Source organism: Cinclus cinclus, chromosome 1, assembly GCF_963662255.1.
Source record: "Cinclus cinclus chromosome 1, bCinCin1.1, whole genome shotgun sequence".
Lineage (NCBI taxonomy): Eukaryota > Metazoa > Chordata > Aves > Passeriformes > Cinclidae > Cinclus > Cinclus cinclus.
The window spans coordinates 98,206,807-98,232,267 of NC_085046.1; the positions used below are offsets into that span (position 1 = coordinate 98,206,807).

Here is a 25,461-nt window from a genome sequence, read left to right on the forward strand (position 1 = left end):
ACAAAATGCAATGAGGCACTAAGAATCAAAAACAACCATGAAAAAGAAAAAAAAAAAGAACTCCAAGCCAGAAGCAATCTTCTTGTCCATTTTATCACCACAATCTACTATCACGAAACAACTGAGAACAGACTGTGGGAAGAAGAAACTTTTCTTCATGTCACCTTCTCCCCCTCCTCCTTTCCAGGGAGACTTAGAAAGTGTATATAAAGTTTAAACATGTGATTTCTAGAAGATTAAAGAAGGCTGGTGATTTGAAACAGAAAGGCAATTTCGCCATTTCTATTAAATTTTGATCATCAAAACCCTCAGGTCCTTAAAACTCCTGTTTTTGGATTTGCTTGGAGTTGAGATTTACTATGGTTCTACATACAAAATTTTCAAAATCCATTTCCCCTAGATTATCATTGTTAGTATGTGTTTTGTTATGACTCATCACAAAAAGAACTAAATATTTATAGGAGTATTTTTTCCTCTTTTTTTTTTTTTTTCTCTTACATAACACTATATTTCTCTACTATCAGGATAACTAAGGAACGGTTCAGTGTTGGTGCTTTGGAACAATTTTAATGCAAATAATAACTATATTTAAAATTCAAACTAGACAATGGAGTTAACATTTTAGTAAAATCTAATGTGTACACATACCATGTTTCTGCAGTGGCTAAGGGCTTCACGAGTTACGTATAGGATCATTGTTTTCAGAGGGAGCCAAGACACTATCTTTCTTGTAAACTGAAACCATATTTCAAAATCAACAGTATAAGACATCTTTTTAAATTTATCTTTCAGTATGATTACAGAAGTCATGTGGGAAAGAAAAAGATTCCTCAACATTTTATTGATGTCAGCAAAAGCTTATGATTCATATAATTGACTTTATACCCAGGCACCAGTGAAAGTATTATTCAGTAGGTAATGATTTTCTTATAAAAGTCTATTCTCCAAGAAATGTTGAGAAAGTGATAAAGGAGCTCCTGGAGGGCTTTTGTTTGCTTTTGGTTTTATTAATTTATGTAAAACTATAGGACGGGCCTAGGCTCAGAAAGAAATATGCTGGTCTACATTCTGTGCTTTCAGCATAACAGATAATACTGAGGACAAGAGATCAAGTCAATATAAATGGCTATACCCAAAACTCCAACACTTTTAATTAGAGTTTGAACAGAAGGAATATGTTTGTAATGCTGCCAGGGTTTCCTTGTCTCAGCAATGTAGTCAGCATAGTAGGGAACCAGCACAGACAACTGTGTCACTGTGGCACAATTTGCCATGTTGACGTACTGGCAATTTCATGCACTGTTTTGTTGCCTTCAGACTTGCTCTTTGTCAGGCAAGTACAGAGACAGTCACAAGGGAATACAACAAGGTCTCACGCTGCAGACCACAGTATAACCACATTATATTTATCTAACACAAGCTGTTGGTGACAGGGTTACTAAAAATCTGGTCAGGCCAGACAAGACTTCTCTTCTCTGGAGTGCTCAGAGCTGACCAAAGACCCAAGAACCTCTGAGACAATTGAGGTCCAGGACATTTCAGAGATTTCTTCACATTCAGCACTAACCCTACAGGCTGCCTGACCGCAGACTGCCTCTGAATCATATTTTGTTTTGACACAGGCAATATTAGAGCCTTGTGAATGACCACAAGCAGATATATGTATCTGCCCAGGATCACCACAAATGAGGTCATCAGAAGTTACCTATCAAATTAACATATTACAGATTCAAGGTAAAACCAAGGCACACCTCTTTGACACGATCAGCTTTCATCCCACAGATTGTCCTTAATAGTCCTGCCATCAAAATCTATGACATTTGGTGTAATTTGAACCTCTAAGACTTTCACATTCAACAGTATATAAAACCAATGAGGATAAAGCTTCATGTAAAATCAAGGTATTCAGGCATTATTAAGAAAGCATAGGATGAGTCAAAATAAATACAAATGTTTAACAGGGAAGACAGGAATAAATAAATAAATAAATAAATAAATAAATGGTAAAAGTATTCACAAACCAAAAGCCAAAGTGAATGAGATCATGGATATATCTGAAGTGCAAGAATAGTACTTCAGAGTAATGTTGCATAAGTTTATCAGCATCTTCTTTTCATACATTGCTTAATGCAACAGAAATTAAAAAAAGATGGTTACCTGAATCTGGCCAAGTTTCATTTGACTGAGGATGTGTAATACTACTACCTCAAGTGCAGAGAAAACAAACAAACAAACAAACAAAAAACCAAAACAAACAAAACCCAAAAGGTTACTCTGGAGGTGAAAACAAAAACAAAAAAGTGGTCGAAATTTAAATTGTCATTGATTTTTAAGTCCTGAAACCAGAGGAGAAAACAAAATAAACATGATTAATGAGAAGGGAGAGTAGCATAACTGTCAGCTGACTTTGAATGAACTAGGTATTTTTCTTTAAAACAATCCCAAACCATCCTTATTTCCTCTGTTAATGCATTTTTTGAACTCTTCTGTTCTGAGTGCATGTTTTTGTGCCAAAGAAACTAAAACAGTAAGAATTTGTATTAATTTACTTATTCTCTTCCATTAAACTTGGAATAAGCACTTAGGTTTTACTATTCCCTCCTTCCTCTGTATGGTTTCCAAAATAAAATGTTCAGAAATATTGGTGGAAGTTTAGTTAAAGCCCTTATACAGCCCTTACACTTTTAAGTGGTGGGTCAGTGCTTCAGGAGGATAATAATCTTATCACCTCAGCCACATGAAGTGAAGTGAATATTTAATTTTGCCAACCTTTCAGAAATGGGGGTTAAAGAGGACAGGGTACAGTGAAACCTCTTTATTTCCTTGATGGCAATTGTTCAAACAAAATTCAAATTAGAAGTACTAAAATTCCAAAACTTTCACTTCATAACATTCCAGTTAGCATCTAAGTAAGCCCTCAAGGCTTCTAGGTTGAAGACAAAGTTCAGATGAAAAGTTCCCCTAGGAATAACCAATACTGTCATCTAAAGGCTAGTGAGTTGAATAATTAATAGGAAAACCCGAAAACCTGATGTGATAAGAGCATCCATGTCACATTTCTATGATTTTTTTCTCTTAATATTACTCAGTTGTGTCTGTAGTGTTCTCTGTCCTCGTATATACTTATATAATGTAGGTTTTTGTATAAGTAGAATTGTGTATCTATATATACATTCATGTATGTACACGTACACATGTGCATACGCCCACACACTCACAGGTACCCTTGCCTTTTCTGTCTTCTTTTTCAGTCTCTGCAGCTGCTGTAGTCACAAACCTGTGCCTTCTCCACTCCCCAGTTTTAATAAGAACACAAAATGCCCTGTGGCGACAGGGAATTGTGCAGCCAGCCCATTAAGTTTACTGCAGCTACAGGAGGAACTCAGAAGCAGCTGCTGCTGTGGATGGAGCTGAGTGGGCATATGTAGCTGGCTGAGTATTCTTGAGGAGTTTTAATGGACCATCATCATGACATGTCACTCCCCAAAATGACTATTTGTCATTCACACTCTCAAAAAGACAGTTTGGCAGCTTTGGGAGGTAAAAACCATCTGCATATTGTGCATCATCTTGTACTAATTGGGTAATATTTACTGGGGGTGGGGGGGACAGCAATACTGTATTGTAGCACCACCAAGAGCTTATAGATAACATAACATGTTCATAACAAAAATGGAAAAAAGAGACCTGCTTTCCCCTCACACACAGGCTTCAAACTTTTCAGAAATGGGCTTCTTGGAATGGAAAATACCACACTGTCTGCAGACAACATGCACATTGGAATCCTTATAGAGCTTTTCAATGTTCAGTTTTGAGTAGGTTTTTTGGTTCTGTTGGTTTTGTTTGGTGTTTGGTTTGGTTTTTTGTTTTGTTTTGTTTTTGGTGGTGGTTGTTGTTTTCTTCCCCACACTACTCTCAGTCTATCAGTATTTACTCCTTGGAGTACTCACTCTAAATATCTTAGTAACAAAACAGCCTCACTGACAAACCAACACAGAATGGATTTGCCATCTGACTCACTTTTCATACAAAAACAGCTGCTTTTTCCTCAAATAGATTTAATTTTTGATTAAAGAATCCAATGACTCAAACCTCAATTATACAAGTGCCTGAAACAATTAAATCATGTGAAAATAGCACTGCAGTGAAACTCTATTTGCAGATTCCTGAATGTTTATTCTTACTAGCTGTGTTTTGAGTCTTAATTCTTCTCCAGGAAAGAGCCTAAATTCCCTTCCATACATGCTAACAGCATTTCCACATGATCCATATCTATTCATAATGCACCATACAACTTGCTGTTATATACTAAAGCAATGTATTTGCTGGTCCAGTGGTTTGATTTATTTTGTTGCCAAGAGTCACTGAAGCTGTAAGACAAAATTCTCTTAAAGTCACTACACTCTATTTCGGCAGTATAATAAACTTGTTTTAAGGATGCTTCCTCCCTGCATTCCCCACATATGGCTCCTACAAAAGTGTTCAGGCTTAAAAAAAGTAGCATGGCAAACAAATACCAAAGTCCCCAGCATACTTCATAGAAGAATATCTCTGGGCTAGCAGATGTCCACAGGCTTGGAAAGTTTATATATGTGTAGTAGCTTGCAGAAACAGAACCTTCAAGAAACTTCATTAATTCTTCTTTTCAAATTACTTCCTCACTATACATGAAACCATCTCTGCAGAGTATTAACACACATACAGTGAAGGACTGCTTCTTGGACATGTATTTTTCTTGGATGAAACACATACATAGGTGCGTAAATATAACTATTTACAGTACTATGAATATTTTCTTATACCACTGTACATACTTCTTTTTTATTTCAGTATAGTTTATTTATTCTTTAGTTAGTTAGTTAGTTAGTTAGTTATTATGACCAGACAAGGCATTAATGCATTATCCCTTTTATCACAGAAAGAAGGGAAAGAGGGCAAATGAAACAAGAAAGGCAGTAACAGAATTTATGTACCTTCAATAATAAAAAATAATGCTTTTACTTTTTTATCTGTTCTTGAAAACAGAAACAAGAAATTAGAATACAAATATGGTAATTGGAAAGCTGTTTCTCCCATAATGCTTTTTCTATTCAGCCATAATAATTTGGATCTAGGATTTCAACCATGGAAAATGAGACCACATTAGAGGATCTATTTTTTCATCTCTATATCTGTAATCTATAGAATTATCTGTAACAACACTGCACAGGAAAAATAATCATACACACTTCCTGTTTGACTACTATATCAATAACACCAAATTTACAAACAAAAATTCATTTGTTATTAAAGTATTTTCTGAGATAAAATAGGTACTTTTACTGAATATATTTATTTTAGATTGAAAATTTTACCTCCCATACTATCTCTTCTTTGTCAAACTACTGATCTATAGTTTAGAGTGATTATCCTCTTTCTGCTTCAGCTATCCAAAATAGCTTGCAGCATTGCTTGGTTGATAATGATTTTTCTCATAGGAACCTGCTTCCAAAGAACATTAGTACCAAGGAATAGACACCCAGAGGGTGTAGAGCTTTTTTCATTTGTTTTCATTTTGGTTTTATGTCGTATCAATTCCTCACATTTAATTTGCTTTTGAAAGTTTAATGCTACTAAAGATCCACTCATAATCTTACCTTGTGTGTTAGTGGGAAGTGCTGACAGCCTGATGGACTGGAAGACAATTGTTAAATACCTAACTGTAAAGTGCTGAAAGTAACTAGGGTTATGTGTCTGGAGAAGCTTATAAAGTACTGGACTACAGAGAGACTATGATCTGACAGTTTTAATGATTAAAGACTTGCAATACAGAAAATATGTAGTTAACTGGGTCCACATACTCACTAATCTTTAATTTCCTGAAAACAATTATGGATTTGTTAATTAATATTTACAAAACTGCCAGAACAAAACAGAATGTATATGTTGATCTAAATACCAAGTTTAATTTTTAACAAAATGATAATACAGATGTCAAGATAACAGTGTTTGCCATTGTGTTTTTCTTCTTAAAAACTAAATTCCCTTTGTCTTTATAAAATTCTATGTGTTTGAACAAAAGCAACACTTGAGGCTGAATTTTCTGAAAGATATATAGTAAACTTTAAATTGACAGTTCTCCACATGAACAAATTGGTTATATGTCATAAAATATTCCACAGCACCCAGATATTTCCCAAAGCATTTCCACAAATCTAATCCTATAGGTCTTCTCGCTAAGATCAATGGGACTACTCATAGACCTGAAGTGTAAAATTAAGATTTTGACACAGCTGGCCATAATTAGTACCTTGGAAGGCTTGTGGAGAAAGTCACAACTGCCCAGTGCTGACAGCGGGTCGAAGAAATATGTCAGTAACTGAGAATTTGAACACAAAATTTTACTACAGCATTTTAAAATGAGTGAATTACTTAATACAAAAAGAGCAAGAATGAGTATCTATAGGAAAGCATTATAGTTTCATTGCTAGTATGACAATGTAAGATGAAAAACCAGTGCATGGCCAAATAAAGTGGCGTATTAGATACCATCATGTAGACACTTATCTTGTGCCTTAAAATGAGTTCAGGTAAAAAGGGCGAAGGAATCCCTAGGTTAATCTGTTATCAGGAAACACAGGTAATTGTTTCTAGTGTGTTTGCATTTCATTTAGAATCTCTTTTAGAGGCTGGCTTGATCAAACACCCTAATATTTCTATAAATGCTTTCCATTGACTACCGTGACCCATTTCTAACTCTGCAGTAGAGGAAAAAGTAAAGGTAAAATGCTGAATGACAAATAATATGCTCTTTTTTTCAATAGACCATAAGACAATTTTTATCTTCTTTCCCCTGCTATTATGTGTTCCAATGAAGGTAGTTTATCATATTGATTTTTACCCAAAAATTATTTCTCAAGTCCATCCATTCACCCATATATATGTTGGCTAGTTAATTCACAGCCTGTTGTTCAAAATTCACTTCAAAACCTAGGGAAATTTAACCTGGTGCTACATCAAATTAAACCTGTTTTAGAAGTTTTCTAATTTAGGAAATCATCCTTATCTATGTGCATCATGTCAGGACTTGCTTAACAGTCATGAAAGCTGGTACTAAGCATATGCCTAAGTACCTTTCTGAAATAGTGCCTTAACCCCTGTTCAAACAGGAAGGTTGCTTTAATGAACTTGTGCGTCACATATGCCTAATTATAAGAAGCAGCATTGAAAGATTAAGAGATTTCATTACAGAAATTCACACTGTAGCTGTTCAGTATTCAGAGCAATCTGAAGCAGGGCATGCACAGTAAATATGGACACTTGAAAGTCTGCTTGAAACTGTTCAGATAATTTAAAGTGATCCTTTGTGAAGAGATACTTTAAGAAGTTTGATTTCTCCCTAGCTTTTTTCTTTTTTTTTTAACCATTCAAACTTGCAGGCTTTGCAAGGGTTTTCAGATATAACTGGGCCATTCTCAAGATAGTAATTCATATCTTGATAGTAATTTAAACTCCATAGGATTAAGAGCTGAGAAATAAATGCTTTTAATGCCTGTGTTCTCTGCTTGTTTTTCAGAAAATATCTGAGGGGGAGGATGATGCCTGTTTCAAACCCATACAAAACTGCCTTAAGATGAACAATACTAAGTTAATTGTAAATCCTCCCAGTTTAGAAGGATTTTAACAGTTCTATGTAAAAGGGAGTGCTCTCCCAGTGCCTTTTTCTATGCTGGTGTTTACAATGAGCATTTAACAAAGAAAATCTCATCAAATTCCTCTGCAGTTATTATACCTTGTTTCCTTAAATCATACTTTGACATTTCAAATTATGTGAGAAGATATTTATGAGTTAAGATTGAATTTCATTTGTATTTAAAATAAATAAAATCACCAAGGATATGAGACTTGCCATATACAATAATGATGCCAACCCAAGATTTTTCATCTGTTTTAATCATAGCATATTCATTAATATGTCGTTAGATCCTGGTGATACAGTCAATGTATGTGCCCCTGATAAACAAATTTCAGGAAAATAGTGAAATGGAAGGTGTTCTTTTACACTGCTTGTGTACACTTGCTGAATCTACCTTAAAATTCAAATTGTGCAGACCTGCTCCTAATTCTGTAAGCTATCTGGATTCCATTGAAAATTTTAGTGTATTCTTTCAAAACTTATTTCTGAGTCTTCTAGTATTTCACATATATTGGGAATTCTCAATTTCCATACAGACCCCTCTGATTATCTAAAACAACATGTTCTTTTGACACTATAAAGGACACTGAAGAGGGTACATAATTCAAATTCTTACAGCACTCCTACCTAATGATCATTTTCTTGTTATCCCCTTCTGAGTGAGTTTTGGTTCAATGAAAATAGTGCACACAGTAGGCTGCTTATGAGAATACTCCCTGCTTCTGAAACATCGTGGTGAACATGAAGGTACAGGATTTACTAGAATTGTGCATTCTGCTAGCTGCAAACAAGATCAGTAATTTGAATTTACTCCCAACTACTCAAATGACTGCTACTATTTTCTCTGTCATACTTCTGCTGTACCACCAAACATCTCCTTAAGGGATCTTTTATTATAGTATTGCTTGTTTTAGTATAGTATCTGATCATATTTCATAACTAAATCTGAAAACAATTAATTACTCTTGGAGATTAGATTTTAAATCACTATAATATTTGCCCCCAGCACCCAAGACTGATCTTTGCTAAGTTTCACTTGACGCATCATGTAAACTTTCTACCAGATTGTCTGAGCGCTCTCAAAGCTTAATTGATCCAATTTGCATGTCTCATCCTGGCAGAATTGTGCATCATTTCTATCCTCTTGGACTAAGCGATCACAATCTAATTACTTTGTGTACAAAGCATATGGAAAGTTTCCAGCTCCTTTGCTATCCCCTTGCATGCATCCATATTAAAGCAAGTCTAATTTGACAAACAAACTGATCTTTCTGTATTTTTATAGGATTACTGTCTTATTGATAGGCCTTCTGTCACCAATTGTAATGTTCAGAACTTTATACTCAAGGCATTTCCGCTTTTGTCTCACACCTTCTGTGTGGTCCATTAAAATGATCATTTCATTTAAGGAAGTCCCTTTAGGAAAGTTTTATAAAGCTTGGTGTAAATCAGCACAGCTCTGTGCACTGAAAGAAAGGTACTATTTCTATTACTTGAGGATCCTGTAGTTTTAAGGGAACACAAATAATTAATTATATCCTTATTCATTGCCTCTGAGCCTTAGTACACTAATAGATACTGACAAACTTTTATATCTGTTAAAAGGAAAATGTTATTTTCTGTAAATATTTTTCAAATAGCAACTGCTTCTGCACATGAAACAAAAACTCTGATTTATGTTATTTTGCTGTACATTTTCCCTTCAAAATTGCACATGTTGTCATGTAAACACAATGGCATTTTAGTAAACAGTCACGTTGTTCCCAAACAGATGAATGTTACCTTGTGAAAATAACACAAATAAGAGCTTCTGCAGAGAAAAGTCACAAGCAGATTAGTCAAATTAATGAAGGATATACACATTTCAAATCACTAAAATCAAACTTTCTGAAGAGAACAGAAAATTCTACTTCCCAATCTCACTAGTGATTCGCTGATAGAATTTATTCTCCACCTGTCTCTGGTGTATATGTGTGTTCAGAGGTCGATGTGTTTCTTCAGCCACACTCTTTCCACATGTTCCTACCTGTTGAATCCATTGTCCAATACTACCCCTGCTCTTCTGGGAGTTTGTGGTAGGCTTATTTTTTTTTTCCTACATACATTCTTTTCATCACTTCTTCCACTTTTCTTCTCTCCATTAATCTCTATTCATGTTTGCCCAACAAAATTTATGAGAGGGCACAGAGATTGTTCAGGGATTTTTAAAATTTGTTTTCAGTGAAGAATACATGAGAAACTCTAAGGCATGCTGTACACAGAAGTCATCAATCACTGGTGGTCAATGTTCATGACAGCTCAAGATAAGGAATACCCTTCAGTTTGCTCTGTATTTACTTTAAAACTTGTGGGATACTGGAAGGTAAAACCAATGCCTGCATAAGACTGCAAAGGAGCAAGAGTACACTATTAAAATCTGTAATAATTTTTGTCAAAGGTAAAGCATGCCAGTTCACTTATAAAAGCATGATTTTGTGTCCATATATGCACAAAATTAGTGGTACAAGTGAAGAATAGAAGTTGTTCAATAGCAAATCTAGTGAATTCAATGTTAACTGGTAAAAACCAAAATGAATTAACCAACTAAGCCAACTTCATCATTAATAAATGCATTAGAACAGTAAACAGACTTTCTATTAGTATGCATCATGATAAAAAAGTGGGAGCATAAAACCAACAATGCCTTTCTTTGTCTTGCACTTCAGATTCAGTGGACAGGTCATTGCAATCTTGGTTGAGTCATACCCCTGGCTACACAAGCAAGTAAAAACCCTAGCTATCTTCAGATTCTCTTCTCATTTTAAAAATGTAGGACCCCAAAGCTTAAAATGGGGTTTTGCAGGTGTAAGTCAGTGGAACATAACAAACAAGTCTGTGGATGACACGCAGTTTCCTGTCTCTCAGCTGCGTTAGCTCAGCAGGACTAATGGCAATAATGGCAATAATAAGCAATAGTAAGTGGGAAAAAATGATCACTGGAACAGGCAGGTGTGACTCACGCATAGAATTCATCGACTGAGTAACACAGTATAATTTTATGCAGTCACTTTTAAAAGTAAATTTTCTGCTAGTCTGTAAACAATCAGACACGTATTAAACCATCTTATTGTTTGTATGAGTTTCCAAGCCAATGCGAGGACTCAGTGCCCTGAGCAGCCTTTCTCATGTGACAGCCCACTGCTTCTTCTGACACTCCACCCTGAATAATGCGACAAAAATTACACCTAAATACTGAGATAAGAAATTTAGCAGTTTTAAATTCTTTTGTTGAGCCCAAAATTACAGGAAAATATCAAGGAGGGTCTATTGATTACTGAGACATACAATTTCAGGAATATATACAGAACAACTCTTGCCTTGCCTTGCAAGACATAATTTATAAAGTGATGTTATCCTCTGCCAAACTTTATTAAATAGTACCTTAATGTTTAAGAAAATCTACCTTATTTTAGTGCACTAGTTCTGTTGCAAACCAAAGATGCACTTTGATTTTGACCATACACTGAATGTCCTGTTCATCCTCAGTTTATATTTTCACAAGGCATAAATTACTATGGAAGAAAAATAATCTGGTTTCACTCCATAACTCTCTACAATGGCACACATATAATTTCTGTGGAAGTTTTCTTATCAGTAATCATTATTTACAGATACAGGAATGTTTGATTCCAGAAAAAAATGTGATATTGCAAATAATTTTGTTCACTCTAATAAACTTAACTTTTCTAACCTTTAAGGTGAATCAGCAGCATGTTTCTCCTTTATCCTGCTAATTATTTTACAGAGTAGTTTTCCAAAAAATTTAATCCAAGACAAAATTTGTCAGCACATTCTGCTAAAGCCTCAAACTGTGTTCCAAAATTATATTTGCATTTTAGTACAATACAAAGCATGCACCAAATTTTGAGAACTGAAAAGTGGGCCACTGTCTAAAACACAGATGATAACATAATTTCAGAAGCAAAGGTAAGTATCTTCCCTTTTAAATGTGGTATACAGATATAGACCCTTATATCTTTCAGTAAGAAAGATCTGTCATCAGGGTGGACATCTTCATCTTTGCATCTTCCTCACAGTCTCATTTTCTGCTTGGCAGGTATTTTGGAAGCCTGACAAAGCACCTGGGCCCTCAGTCTGTATCATCCCACACAAAAAGCAGTCATTGGCTTCACTTTGTGCTACTAGAAGAAAATTGCCAAAAAAAATAAAAATCCTGAAAGATGATTTTGTCATCAGACTAGCAGAATGGGCCATCATCATCTACCCATCTCTGCTTCCTAAAATAAGAGATGAATGGAAACCATTGAATGTAATACTGTGACTTACACAGTATGGAATCTGATTTTGACAGGACATTGAAATTAGTCTGCACAAAAAAATCCTCATGCAGCCTGCAAACAGATGGGAGGAAATATAGTTGCATGAAATGATCAGTGTCAAAATATCAGTCTAGAAGGAAAGGTGTCTACTAAAGTTCTGAATACCATGGGTGTCATTATTTCATCCCTTTAGCTCCCAAGAAAAAAAAAATTGCTCTGTAAGGTGTGAGCTGCCTTCTTTAGTGGTAGATCAAAGAACTAATCATTTTGATTTTTTGGCTCTTTATTTTGAAACAGTCTGGACATGGTTCAGTTACTTCCCTGACAGCTACACATATTTGCATCCTTCCATTTGTCTGCTGAGACCTCAGACTTGCTTGGACTCCTCCAGACCTTCATGTTGTTTTTTGCTTATCCATGCTTTATCCTGACCCAGTAATTCTTGGAACCTCTTTGTATGGAATGCTTTTCTGTCTTGTCCTGTGTTATTTGGAACTCTGCTTCTCATGTTTTAGGCTTTTTTGAACAAATTCAAAATTCTCTAGCACTCTCCAATAATGTTTTATAAGAAATATTTACATCTTTTATTTTCTATGCATTGCTCCCTACTCTCATTAAAGCATAAAACCTTGTTCTACTAGTTTTTGTCTTGACAATATTTGCTTTTGATATCTTGTGTCACAGACTTTTGCTGTACATGGCATTTTCTTTTTTTTTATTAAAAATTAACTTTATTTACCTTTTTGTCTCTTTCAGATATATCTGATAGTTAACAGACCTACTCCCCTGCATATTTCTCAAACCTGGATGTTACTGGATCTCTGACTACCTTCCCTTCTTTTCCATCTGTGCTAACATAACCAAGTCAGGCCTTCTTTCTAGAACCCATGGGGTGGACTGATGTGACCTAAACCAATGTGTGATCCATACAGATGCATATAGCTTCTTTAGTAATGAGCATAGGCAATTAAGACCTACACATAAAGTCATCCTCACTTCAATCCCTGGCCTCATTCAAATTCCCATCTCTATCTATGTGCATGACAACAAGGTGATTGGGAGCAGTCAGCATGGATTCACTAATGGTAAGTCACACTGGACCAACCTGATTGCCTTCTGCAATATAACAACTACCTGAAGGGAGGAAAGTAGTAGATATTGTCTACTTTGACTTCAGCAAAGCTTTCAGTGCTGTCTCTCTCAATATCTTCATAGGCAAATTCAGGAAGTATAGGTTGAATGAGTGCACAGTGAGGTGGATTGAGAACTGGCTGAATCAGAGGACTGCAGTCAGTGGCACAGGGTATAGGTGGAGGCCTGTCACTACCACAGTGTCCCAAGGGTCAAAACTAAGCCCAGTATTTAACTTATTCATCAATGATTTGGATGAAGAGGCAGATGTCTCCTCAATAAGTTTCCTGATGACACAAAGTTGGGAGGAGTAGCCAATATCCCAGAAGGCTGGAGAGCCCTTCTGAGGCACCTTGACCAGTTGGAGAGATGAGCAGAGAGGAACTGCCTGAAATTCAACAAATCGGAATGAATTTGAACAAATTTTCAGCAAATTTAGGGTCCTGCCCCTGGGGAAGAATAACCTCATGGATCAGGACAGACCAGGGGTGACCTGATGGAAAACAGCTCTTTGGAGAAGGACCCCACCATCCTGGTAGACAATAAAATGTCCATGGGCCAGTGTGTTCTTATGGCCAAGAAGGCCACTGGTATCCTGGCCTGCATCAGGAACAGCACTGCCAGCAGGTCAGGGAATGCGATCCTGCCATTCTACTCAGCCCTGGTGAGGCCACATTTGCAGTGCTGTGTCCAGTTCTGGACTCCTCAGTACAAGACAGAGCTCCCAGAGCTCCATGGCGACAAAGATGACTCAGGGACTAGAGTTTCTCTTACAAGGACAGGCTGAGGGAGTTGGGCCCATTCAGCCTCGAGAAGAGATGACTGAAAGGGCACCTCACCAGTGTCTGTAAGATTCTGAAGAGAAGTGCCAAGAAGATGAAGCCAGACTCTGTGCAACAGGGCCAAGTAATAAAACAAGAGGCAACAGGCAGAGACTGATGCACAGAAAGGTCCACCTGAACACAAAGTAGAATGTTTTTATTGTGCAGATGACCACATACTGGAACAGGCTACCCACAAAAGTTGTGGAGTCTCCATCACTGAAAATATTCAGGAGCTGTCTGGACACAATCCTGTGTCGTGTCATGTCATCTGGGATGACCCTGCTTGAGCAGGGAGGTTGGACCAGACAACCTACTGTGGTCCCTCCTAACCTGACCCAACCCATTCTGTGGTTAGATTGTTACACTTTAATCTAAATTTATTTTTCCATTGATTGTTTTGGTATGTTGCTCTCAGTTTTACATCAGGGTCCAGAGTGATAAAAACAAAGCAAAATGCTTCATTTTCTTCCTTCCCATCTCTCACTTAGTCTTCAGCATACTTTTTCTTCTCTTTAACTTTTTCAATCTCTATTTCCCCAAACTAAAACCAATTTAGACTAGAATTTTTAAATTTTCTTTTTACAAATCTTAAGATTTTGAATCTTAAGATAAATCTGAATTAAATAAATGTGTTAGTACAAGCAGGAATTATTCTTCAACGTGAGGTCCTTCCATTGTTTCCTAAGCATATACACCCATTTGTGTATATGCTTTATCATTGCTATCATTCTAATTCCTGCATCATTGCTCCATAAAACCTTGTTTGATGTGGCTTCATTTGTTTTTTTAGTCAAACAAATTGAAACCACGTTTCAAACAACCATTATTTCCTTTGCTTTGGGACTGATACTCACTCAGAAGCATGCTTGATTCAGCATAAAGTAAACAGAAAAGCAATAAGACTTTAAGATTCTCAGCATGATAGTGGACATGAACTTTCAAAGAAAGAAACAAACATGAATAGTGCAAGTTGAATCTTACAATGAGGAAGGAAGTAACCATTTCACTTGGCTTATTTCCTGTTTAGATGAAGCTACAATAGCATGCTTTTGTTCACAGCTTTTCACTGTCAAGGAGATATTCAAAATAAGAGGGGATGAATAAAAGAGCAGTATGGAGGAGCACAAGACTACAGTGTTGATTCAAAAGGAAAATCTTTTAGAAGTATTGCTTGGCTAAGCAACAGCTAAGTGGTAAAGGGTGAAAGATGGGTGGGAAGCATAAAAGTCTACATATGCATGAAGATTATGAACATCCAGGAGCAAGTGGAATTATTTAAACAGTTTTTAATATGTAGACTGTGTAGAATTACAGCCCTTCCAGTTAAAGAAGAAACTTACAAATATGCCAAGCATTTTTCCAAATGCCCACTCTGCCCATATAATGTGTATAGATTGTGTAAAAAAGACAAGTTAAGTATTTTGCTATTTTATGGCATTATGTTTTATACCATGATTATGGAAACTTAAGAAATGATCACCTGCTTTTCCCAGCTGCATCTGAAAACTTTTCATTGTTACAGGATAACAAGCTAAACTTTGCCTAATATAGCACCTGCCTACCTTGTAAAGAAAATGAACTGCCTGATTGCCTAGTCAGCAGGGTTACAATTTGGTACCTCAGTATGAGGTGTTTAAGCAGCTTATCATCCTTACACATGTACCATACAACTACCAAATTTTCCATATTTTGGAAGCATTTCAAATGAAAAACAACTTTTTGGGTTCAATTCTTCTCACACATATTCCACAGCAACAAAATTGCATGTCTCAGTAATCCTCAAGGTAATTTCTCACAATTTACAGAAACAGGAAAACTAAATGAAACAGTATGATGCTGGCAATGTTTTGTGGAATTCATGTAACAGAATTTTATTATATCACCTAGAAAATTACATTAAATTTCTTTCTTTCTTTCTACTCAGAGAGGGCCTACGAATTTTCTGTGATCGGTAGAATATTATTTCAGACTGTTCTTAACATACACCTTTTCACTCACATGAAACGCCGTAAGGAATCTCTTTGGTGCTTTAGGAGTATTAGAGTACTATGTGAAAGGAAGGCACTATTTCTTCACTGTCAAAATGTGGAATATGTTGATATAGGCTGCAAATCAATCCTCAGCATTCCTCTTTCACTAACCTACAGAATAATGTATGAGTTAAAAATTCTATTTTGAAATGACCAGATACTTGTATCGCAATATCACTATTCTCATACCGTCTCCTAGGGTCAATAAAACTGATCTGAAGATTCTGGACTAAATCTTCAGTTACTCTATGAGCAGCATAACTTAGAACACATTAAAAAACTTTTTGCCTTCTTCTTGGATGTTTAGAATCATCTTCTTCTCCCAGGGGAGAACTCTGAAAACAACAGCTTGAGACCAAGTCAGTAAGGAATATTTTGTGTTTTCTGGTACATGAGTAATGGTACATGAACTTCTGTATGCAAGAGCTATATCTGTCTTGGTATTCCTATTTATCTGGAAGAAAAACTAAGGCTTATTTTTTGTTATGTTTATAACTTGTTGTGTGCTTCTACCATACTATGCACCTACATAAATATCAACATTACTTTTACAACAGCACAGGGCTGTAACATCATAAAATATTTTTACATTGACAGAATTATTAATGGTAGTATTTTTTTCAATAACATCTCCAAGAATAATCCTAAATATATCAGTCAATTTTATGAACCTATGTATTGCTTTTGGTGATCAGTGTCTGTTGAGCTTCTTCATTGGCTAAGTTTACACTTGCTTGGGAAGGTTAAGGGGGTCCCCATTTATACACTGAGCTCAAGTGATGCACAGTTAGGTGTTCACAACATTTATTTATATCAAGTAAACAAACCTCCTCCCTATTTTTAAGTGGCTAATCTTCTTTCTCATAACCTTGAAATAATGAAGGATTAAGCATTATGACATGCTCAAACTTCTGCTTTTGATATAGACTGGTACTCATACCATGACCACAGTTTGGACAGAATTAGAGTTCTCCTAGAGCACACACTCCACTGTCTTTTCTAAGAGCTACTTGTCTCTAATTAACATGACAGTAAGTGTCTCTTCCAGTGCAAAAGTGACAAAGAAGGTGCTGGTGGCATAAGGTAGCTAATAGTTATTCTAAAATAACTGAGCAACCTAGTGTATTAACATCTTTCTTCTCTCAACAGTTTCACCATTAGCACTTTGCTCAGCTATCTCTTCCAAGGAAATGCATAATGCTGAGAGAAAAATATTATACTGAAGAGATTTTCCAGTTCTTATCACCAGTGTATTTGTGTAAAAGCTAGCTTATTGCATGCAAAGGAACCATTCCTTGATTTTTTTCAGGATCTTTAAATATATTGTCCCAGGTCCTCCCTTTAAGTGCTTAAATTTAGCACTGAAACACTCACATATGGACACAGGTTCTATTTTATTAAGTGATTACTGGAGAAAAAAAAATGAGGCGGAAAAAATAGGGGGAATTAAGAAATGTAGTACAATATTTAAAAACAAATGTGAAGCAAAGAAGAAATTCAGCAGTAGAATTATGACAAGGCAGCAACAGTCCTGGCAGCATTTTTAGACAGTGTCACATGGAAAATACTTAATACATGAAATGAATGCCCAATGAGTCTGTAGACAGACATTTATGGCTAACAGAAGATGTATAAGAAAAAAAAAGGCAACATGAAAAAGGTAGTGTGACAGCAGGCTACAAGATGTAAAACTATAAAGCATATGCAGTCTGATATTTTGAAAGCAATTGGAAAACATCCTTTATCTTTACTGGTCTGAAAGAAGATATAGCCTTGTACTAACATAGTACAAGGGTCTGCACTTAGAAGTTTCAACCAACTTGTCATCTATAAACACTGGGAAGTAAAGGCAGGAAAGGACTCTATTATATGTTCATAATGTTTTAAAATGTTGCATGAGTCTCATTTTCAGAAAAATAATTATTATATCTTCATAGAAAACAACACCAGTGACCCACTGTTCTCAAATTATTTTCAGATGTTGATTAACACGTTATTGTTATTATTCAGATGTTCTCTGAATTCTGCCATTGCTTCTTAGTCTGCTATTAGTCCTTGCTTCATAAGACCACTGCCTCAGAGCAGGGGTTGTGTTTGCTTGCATTTAAGCTAGCAAAATAATTCATAAATGAACTTCCTTGGTGTTAGAACAATGCAATTTTTCAAAGTTCCTGATAGCCACAGCTTTACAGTGCTGTATTGCCAATGCCATTAAGACAGAACTGTGAGACAAGAGGATGGACATAAAACTGGATGCTGGATGACAGCCAATAACAAGAACTAAGGGACCAAGTACAATCTCAGAAGGTGAAAAGGAGAAGGAATGTCAGTACATCACTAAAAATGTCAGCCGAAGCAGCATCAGCTTGACTGACATCAGAGCTTTAAATCTCATGCTCTCCTGAAAATAAGGCATTTTCTGATAACCAATCAAGCACACAGGGGCCTCTCATCTACATATAATTGCAAAATTAGCTTTTGCTCTTGCTTTTCTATTTTGTCAGATACTCATAAAATTTAGTTTTAAATAATGCCCAAAAGACATCTGAAGCAGAGCACTGCAGGTAGAGCCTCTCAGTCTGCTGAAATACAGAACTGGTATTACAGGATTACATAAGTAGCATGGCTGTGCCATTGAACGAAAAACTGCCATGAGGGCTGCCTAATTTACTGATGTTGTCATCACCTTCACTAACCTTCCCCTTCTGTAATGGCACATGTTAAGGATCAATGCTCTATATTACAGAAAGAGATCAAAAAGCTACATGTTCTGGTTCAGTATCCAGCCATAAGTCTTTCAACTCCATTATCACTTCTAATAATGAAATTACATACAAGTTGTCTTTTAATGCTTGGGCTTGTGAAATTGTCCTCACTTTAAGTTCCTGGCATAAAACCTTCTCCAATACCTATCTAGCTATGAGAGAAGAGGACTTCTGGTAAAGAGGAAAAGAGGAAATTACACAGTAGCTGTGCAGGCTGATGAAATCAACCAGGAAAAGGCAGAAGACATTAGGTTATCCTTTTGGACAATTCTTCCTGTGTTCCTCCATCTCACCATTCTTCCCAGAGACACTTTAGCCCTGCATGCTAAGGAGGGAACCTTTGGATTTTCAGTCATCTCTGTTATTCAGGATAATCCACATAAATTTTAGCATGGAAAGCCCACAGTGACTATCCAAGGAAAAATCATATGCTATATTGGGACTGAACAGAGCAAGTTGAGATGGTAAAGTAATACCTGTGCAGCACAACGGAAGCATCACTTCCCCAAGATCTATTCAATATATAAAGTAAGTAAGCAGGACTTAATTATTTTGTCTGTTCATTCATTCCATTTGCAGCACTTGTGGTAGGAAAATATTTGACAGGAATGGCATGTCCCATTTTACTTAAAAGGTCAACTGTTATCAATTTTCATAGCACAGAAAAGCAGAGAATTCCTGAGATAGATAAATATCAGAAATACCACAGATTTGCTTTTTCCCTTTAATAAATGGCCTTCTGGGAGTATATAAAACAACAGTGCTTCAAAGATTATGATAAAAGTAAAGACAACACAAATAGAAAGGGAGGAAAAAAACTATAACAAAGGGGAAGTTTCGTTCTAAATTACTATGCTGTCTGTTTTCCACACCGAGGCCACAAAGACAGATGAAAAATGATAGTTTGCTTTGTTTGAATGTTTTTTGTTTTTTTTTCCCAAAACTATTGGGGTGGAAAATGAACAAAAATCTGAAGAGATTTTTCCTGTGGGTACTCTCAGCCAGGAGCTTACTTGCAGAACAGACGTGAACATTTACCTTGCAAAGGATGTTTGGAAGGAAAAAAACACAGACTGAAGCTGAGCAGATAGCCCTAGTCCCTGTGGGTGCCTCTAGAAGCAGCAGGAGGGTCAGATCCCTCCATGGAATTACACCTGACTAACCTCCATCTTCACTATGTGCAAGTGAGACAGCCCAGCCCTTTTAACCCAGATTTAGCTTTGTAATACCACCCCATGTCTTCTCAACTTCCCAAAATGCCAATAAAATCCCCAAAGTTCAGTCTGAGTTTGAATGAGTGGCCAGCACTTCAACAGTACTCACTGCCTTAAAAGTATTTTAGCAAAGATACTTTTTATTCAACTCAGTCGAAATTTGTCAGCCACATCTGAAATTGTCAGGCTATGAGTCTGTGAAAAGAGCCCTACTGATGACGGCGTCTGTATGGCCTGAGACAAGGACACACCACAGATAAATACAGTATGCAAGCAAATCTGTCACCTTATTGATGTCTTCACCAACACCTTTGAAAAGCAAAACACTAACCTAAAACCCCAGTACCCTTCCCAATCCAGCCTCCTTCCCTCCAAAATGAGAAGACTGGAAAAAACCTACCCACTCTCTATGCTAATAATAACATGAACTTGTTATATGGGTGCTTTAATAACGCTTTCCCCACCCTGCCTCTAAGCTCTCTTAAAACTTGTAAAACCTGCAAATTCTCTTAAATTATCTAATTTTATAGGAAAAGCTTAAGTTCAGTTGATTTTTTTGGTATGCCCCTCATTCTGTACTACTCCAGGAAATAATAATGCAAATATTAGTTTTTATCCACTTTTGCCCATATTTGAAATTGAATCCAACAGATTTATTTACCTTAAAACAGTCAGAAGTAGGTAAAATTGTGTTGAAAGGCAATGATTGAAAGATCTGGGAAACTACATGCTCTTAGTTCACTTATTTAACATTTTTTTCTTGATTTTACAATCTAGAAAATGCAGGTTAGGACTTACACTTTACTTATTCTTACATTATAAATAAAAAACAACACTCAGGGCATCTTACCAGTTCAAAGTGCTTTCTTTGGGAATTACCAGCGAGCCTCTCAAAGTTATAAACAAATTTCTTGGGTTTGTGCTCAGTCAAAAGTCTCTGTCTTTTATTTTCAGTCCTTCATATGTTAGTGAGATCTCAAGAAGAGTTCAGCTCAGCAAAAAGCTTGAAACTGCCCTGTAACTATACCTAAATTCAGAGCCATTGGAAAAGGAGAGTTGGTTTGGATCCAAAAAAAAGCAGTGAAGCCAGCTATCAATCAGCATCACACATGGAGTTCAAAGATATTTTTCACTTCTTCAGGTTTATTTGTGGCTTCTTTTATTTGTTTGGGGAGTTTTTTCAACTTTTTAATAAGAAAAATTAAACTATTACTGGCAGAGATTTAGTGTCATTATAATGCTTTTGATGAGACCCTTGCAGCAGAAGACATTAAAAGAAATAATTATAAAAAAACCCCACAACCCACCACACCAAAAAAAGCCCAAAACTGTGGATGTCTGACAGTTATGTAACAAAACCAAAAAAGTATCAACATAACGTTCAAGTTCTACATTTACTACACCTTTTTTTTTTGCCAATGTATACCCATGGAAACTTCAATTACAAGACTGTACACAGCTTTTCAAATATTCAAGATAATAGCATACATTTTCCCCTAATTTTAGGTGTTTACATTTCAAATAATTTAAAACTGTTCTGTACTATTTTTTTCTTCAAATAGATTCCATTAACGTCATTTACAAGGAAAATATGGATTAATGCATTTCACAAAAACACATTACCAAGCAATAGTAAACATTCTGCAGAAAACAGAAGCCAGCTATGCTTCTAGCTCAATAAGCATCACAGTTAACTGCCTCACCTCCTACATTGCTTATCTGGTAGAGGACAGTGCTTATCCAAACAGTTTAATGCATTAAACAGTTGAATGTTTCAGCCCTTCAACTGAACATAACATACGCTGTGCTGACCGACAGAAAAGAATTGTCTATGGTTCAGTCCACAATCTGATTACATGTTAAGCACCTCCCAAGTGGTGCTCAGAATTACATCCGAGATTATTAAAATTCATATCATAGAGAGCAAAGACCTACATTTTAAAAGAAGAGAATAAAAAAAGGTACCAAACTTCTGTCACCTCTGACTCCTATTATGAGTAAAATTAATGGAACTCCTCCAGAGGTTTCTCCAGAGTCACATGAGAAACAGGCCCTGCTGCCTTAATAAAAAAAAAAAAAAATATGGATTTGGGAAAACAAAAAAGGATATCCAGAAGGAAGGCTGCAGTACACCTCAGGTATAGATGTGAAGCCCTATTAAACAAACATGAAAACACTGAAAAAATAAGGGAAGAACTTGTTTGACTGAGGTGAATAGGAATCCTACTACATTATTTACAAGGAATAGGATTTTACCCTGCATGATCATGTATTTAAAGTGTCAGCATGCAGATACCCACGAGGACAGAGCTAGTGCTGAACATGGAATTAACACTGGTATTTCACAACTCTTGAATGATTTGCCATGTAACCCTACCATCCCCCAAATGCTGCCTTCCAACCAGAATTGCCTAGGGCTTTGTAAAATTGAATAGTGGCAGGGAGAGAGTATTCCCCATTACAGCTCCATTTGCTTGAGTGTTTCTGAAGCCTTTTTATCTCACAGCCCTTAAAAGCTGGAGGAAGGTCCCTCCTTCCTGGATGTGCAGTTAGATTGGCACCCTGCAAAGCATCCTGAACGTAAAGCAGCACAAGACTGGCCTCCCGAGAAGCAGAGCACTCTGCAGGGTTTGGTCACATCTTCCACTTCATTTGATGAGAAAAGTGAGTTGTGCCAGCTTTTTGCTTGCTGCAGCTTCCTCACCAAGCAGAAAAAAAAAAAATAAAAAGAGGGAAAAAAAATACATCCTCTCTACCCAAATCTCGGTCTTCTCTGTCTCTACCTGCCTGCAAAGGATTTGAAATAAGAGCACCAATGTTTATAAGAGGACAAGAAGGGGAGGAAGGTGACTGCTGTTCACTTCAGAGTGGTGCTACACATAATATGTTAAGACACAGAAAGAAATTCACTTCTTCACCTTTTTGCTCCCCTGTGTGGGAATGAAGCTTCGGTCATGATTGCACCTCAGAAGCCACACAATGAAAAGCCTCTGCAGTAAGAAGGTTAGGAACTGGGCACATCTTATCTTACAAGATGCTCAGCAAGGACTGTGTTTCCAGGAAGATGGGCTTTATTTTGTAAGTGAAAATTTTTATCTGCTTTTCCTACAAAATGGATTGCTGGTACAAATTCCTGAGCCAACAATTCATACTTCTGATACAAAAGCAGGCTGGGCACAGAATGTTTCAGGGTAAAAAAAAAAAAAAAAAAAAAAAAAAAAAGGTTGTGTTTTGGAAGATATCTTCTTGTGAATGCTAGGACTCTTGCGAAGAACAGGAAAGAGCAGACTGTGAAGCTAAAAATAACCACATGCATGCAAATATCATGTACTATAGCACTACCACAGCATTTTTGGCCATAATATTGCAATCGACTGAATATGAGAATTACTACAGATCAAAACTAGTCTTCACTCCAGTATTTCAAGACACTTATTTTCCAGGAGAGAAACTCAAATTTGCAAGCCACACTTATTTTTTTTTATCAGTGGGAAAGAATGCCAAATCGGCGATTTCCTGAGCCGCAAGAGAAACTCCAACCTGGGGACCAGTTTGCCTAAAAGACAAACCCACACAGACAACCAGCAGCTGTGTGGCATCAGAATGGATACTGCTACATAACGTAAAACTTCACCAAAACTTTCAAGACCACTGTAATACAAGATGACATTTCTGATTCCAGTACACCTTTCTTAAGGGTTAAATTTTACAAAATACCAGTCCCAATTCAAAAAGGCACCTAAACAAAACCGTAGCTGCAATCATGAAAGCAGTTCCCTATTTAACTTGATTTTTCAGTTGGCATGATTAAATTCTATGTGCTTAACTGCATTAACACAAGCATCAAGGTTTTGTCTCAGTAGGATGAATTAAGTAAGCTGAAATTCATTGCACTGGTATATTTGAAGCAGTGGATTTCAGATTACTTCATCTCTTTTTCTGTAAGCATGCTGTATTGCCAAAAGCTGTCACTCCCTTGTTTTCTATGCATTTGCTGTATTTTAATGAGAAACTCTATTTATTGATTCTGATATTACCGAGAAAATGGGTTTTCCTTTCAATAAGATGATTACACATAAATGTTACATAGAAACACAAGAGGGGGTTTTGTTTTGTGGGCTTTTTTTCTTTCCCCTGCATAATTGCTGAAGGCAGCGTATTACCCACTAGCACAAGGCAGCAAATGAGCTAAGTCCCAGATTCACAGCTGTGCTCAGTGTGCTCCATGTGCAGCGACGGGCACTCACAAGGAACCATTTGGGATGCCCTGATGTAAAAGGGCTGGCTCTGTACTGGACCTGTGCCCATCGCAGGCGAGGTAAAGCCACAAGGCTGTGCTGTGCACAGAGGACAGCGAGGCCCCCAAGGTGCCAATCTGCCAGCCAGGCAATGTCAAAGAAAAGCAGTAATGCAGACATGTTCTCCTTTTCACTCATCACACCCACAGACGCCTGATTCTTTCTCTCTTGCTTTCAATAAAGCTGAGTTTTAGGGAGCAAACAACATAATACAGTTCTTTTTTTCTGGGACTAGCTGTTAACTCTTAAGAAAAAAATACTCATCATTCTTTTCAAAAAAGAATACTCATCATTATGTTCCTCTGTTTTAAAACCTAGTATAAGTAAAAAATATTTTCTTTTTATCAGTGGTGGTGAAACATTTCCATTACTGTACTCTGTTAAACAAGCAGTCCTAATATGTAGAGCTCTTAAAGAAAATTGCAACAGGAACGTTGCACTCTTACGAGAATGCAGTGTGTTGCTGTTCTGGGCTAACAGAATTACAATTTTTAGGTGGCAGCATATAAACACATCAAAAATCAAGCATCTGAACCCTTCAAAGTTTATTTAAATGCCCTACCTTTCCTACATAGAGTGGGTCTGTACCCATGTATTCTTCCAGCACAAAGAATTGATTCCACACCCAGCTGCGTTTGGTTCTCGTCCTCCCTGCTTGAAAATAGGGCTTTGACCTGGACCTTGTGAGCTCTGCTTGATTCATCCCAGAAAGACACAGGAAAAGAGCTAGTATCTGAAGAAAATGGCAAAACTCCACTTTGCCCAACTTCATCTTTTTTCTTTTTCTTTTTCTTTTTTTTTAATTCTTATTTTCTTCGGTGAAGGAAAAAACCTTGACCAAAGCAGGCACAATTCCAGTTGTCTCAGTAGCTCTAGCCTCCGGCAGGGTATCAGCTGGGAGTCCAGAGATAATAATTTGCAGAGTGGTCGATTGGAAGATGTCACCACTGTTGAACAGCCTTCAAAGAAATGGTGTAATGGGTACCTAGCCAGGAAAAAGACAAGAACTGTTGTCAGAATTTTTAATTTTTTCAGAGAATGCAAATTCTTTGCAGCTTTCACATCATGCATCAAAACTGTTTATTACTTTTCTCCTCATCAGCACCAATGAATTTACATAAATCTCTCTGAATTTATAGCATACTTCTTCGATGGCATTACGACTGCTGATACAACTGCATTTATAGCCATAAAGTTTTATCCTA

The 25,461-nt window shown here is 36.6% G+C and overlaps 1 protein-coding gene across 3 annotated transcripts in view; it reads right to left on the reverse strand.

Annotated features, from left to right (window-relative positions):
• The window catches only part of LOC134041212 (cadherin-7), a 72,118-nt gene extending 47,090 nt beyond the window's left edge, over window positions 1-25,028 (reverse strand). For 2 of the 3 annotated variants that reach the window (XM_062487638.1, XM_062487629.1), the window contains exon 1: window positions 24,819-25,028. In XM_062487638.1, the coding sequence (XP_062343622.1) occupies window positions 24,819-25,028 (210 nt within the window). The remainder of the gene's footprint in view (window positions 1-24,818) is intronic. The other variant, XM_062487647.1, reaches the window with a different exon arrangement.
• Window positions 25,029-25,461: the final 433 nt, after the last annotated feature.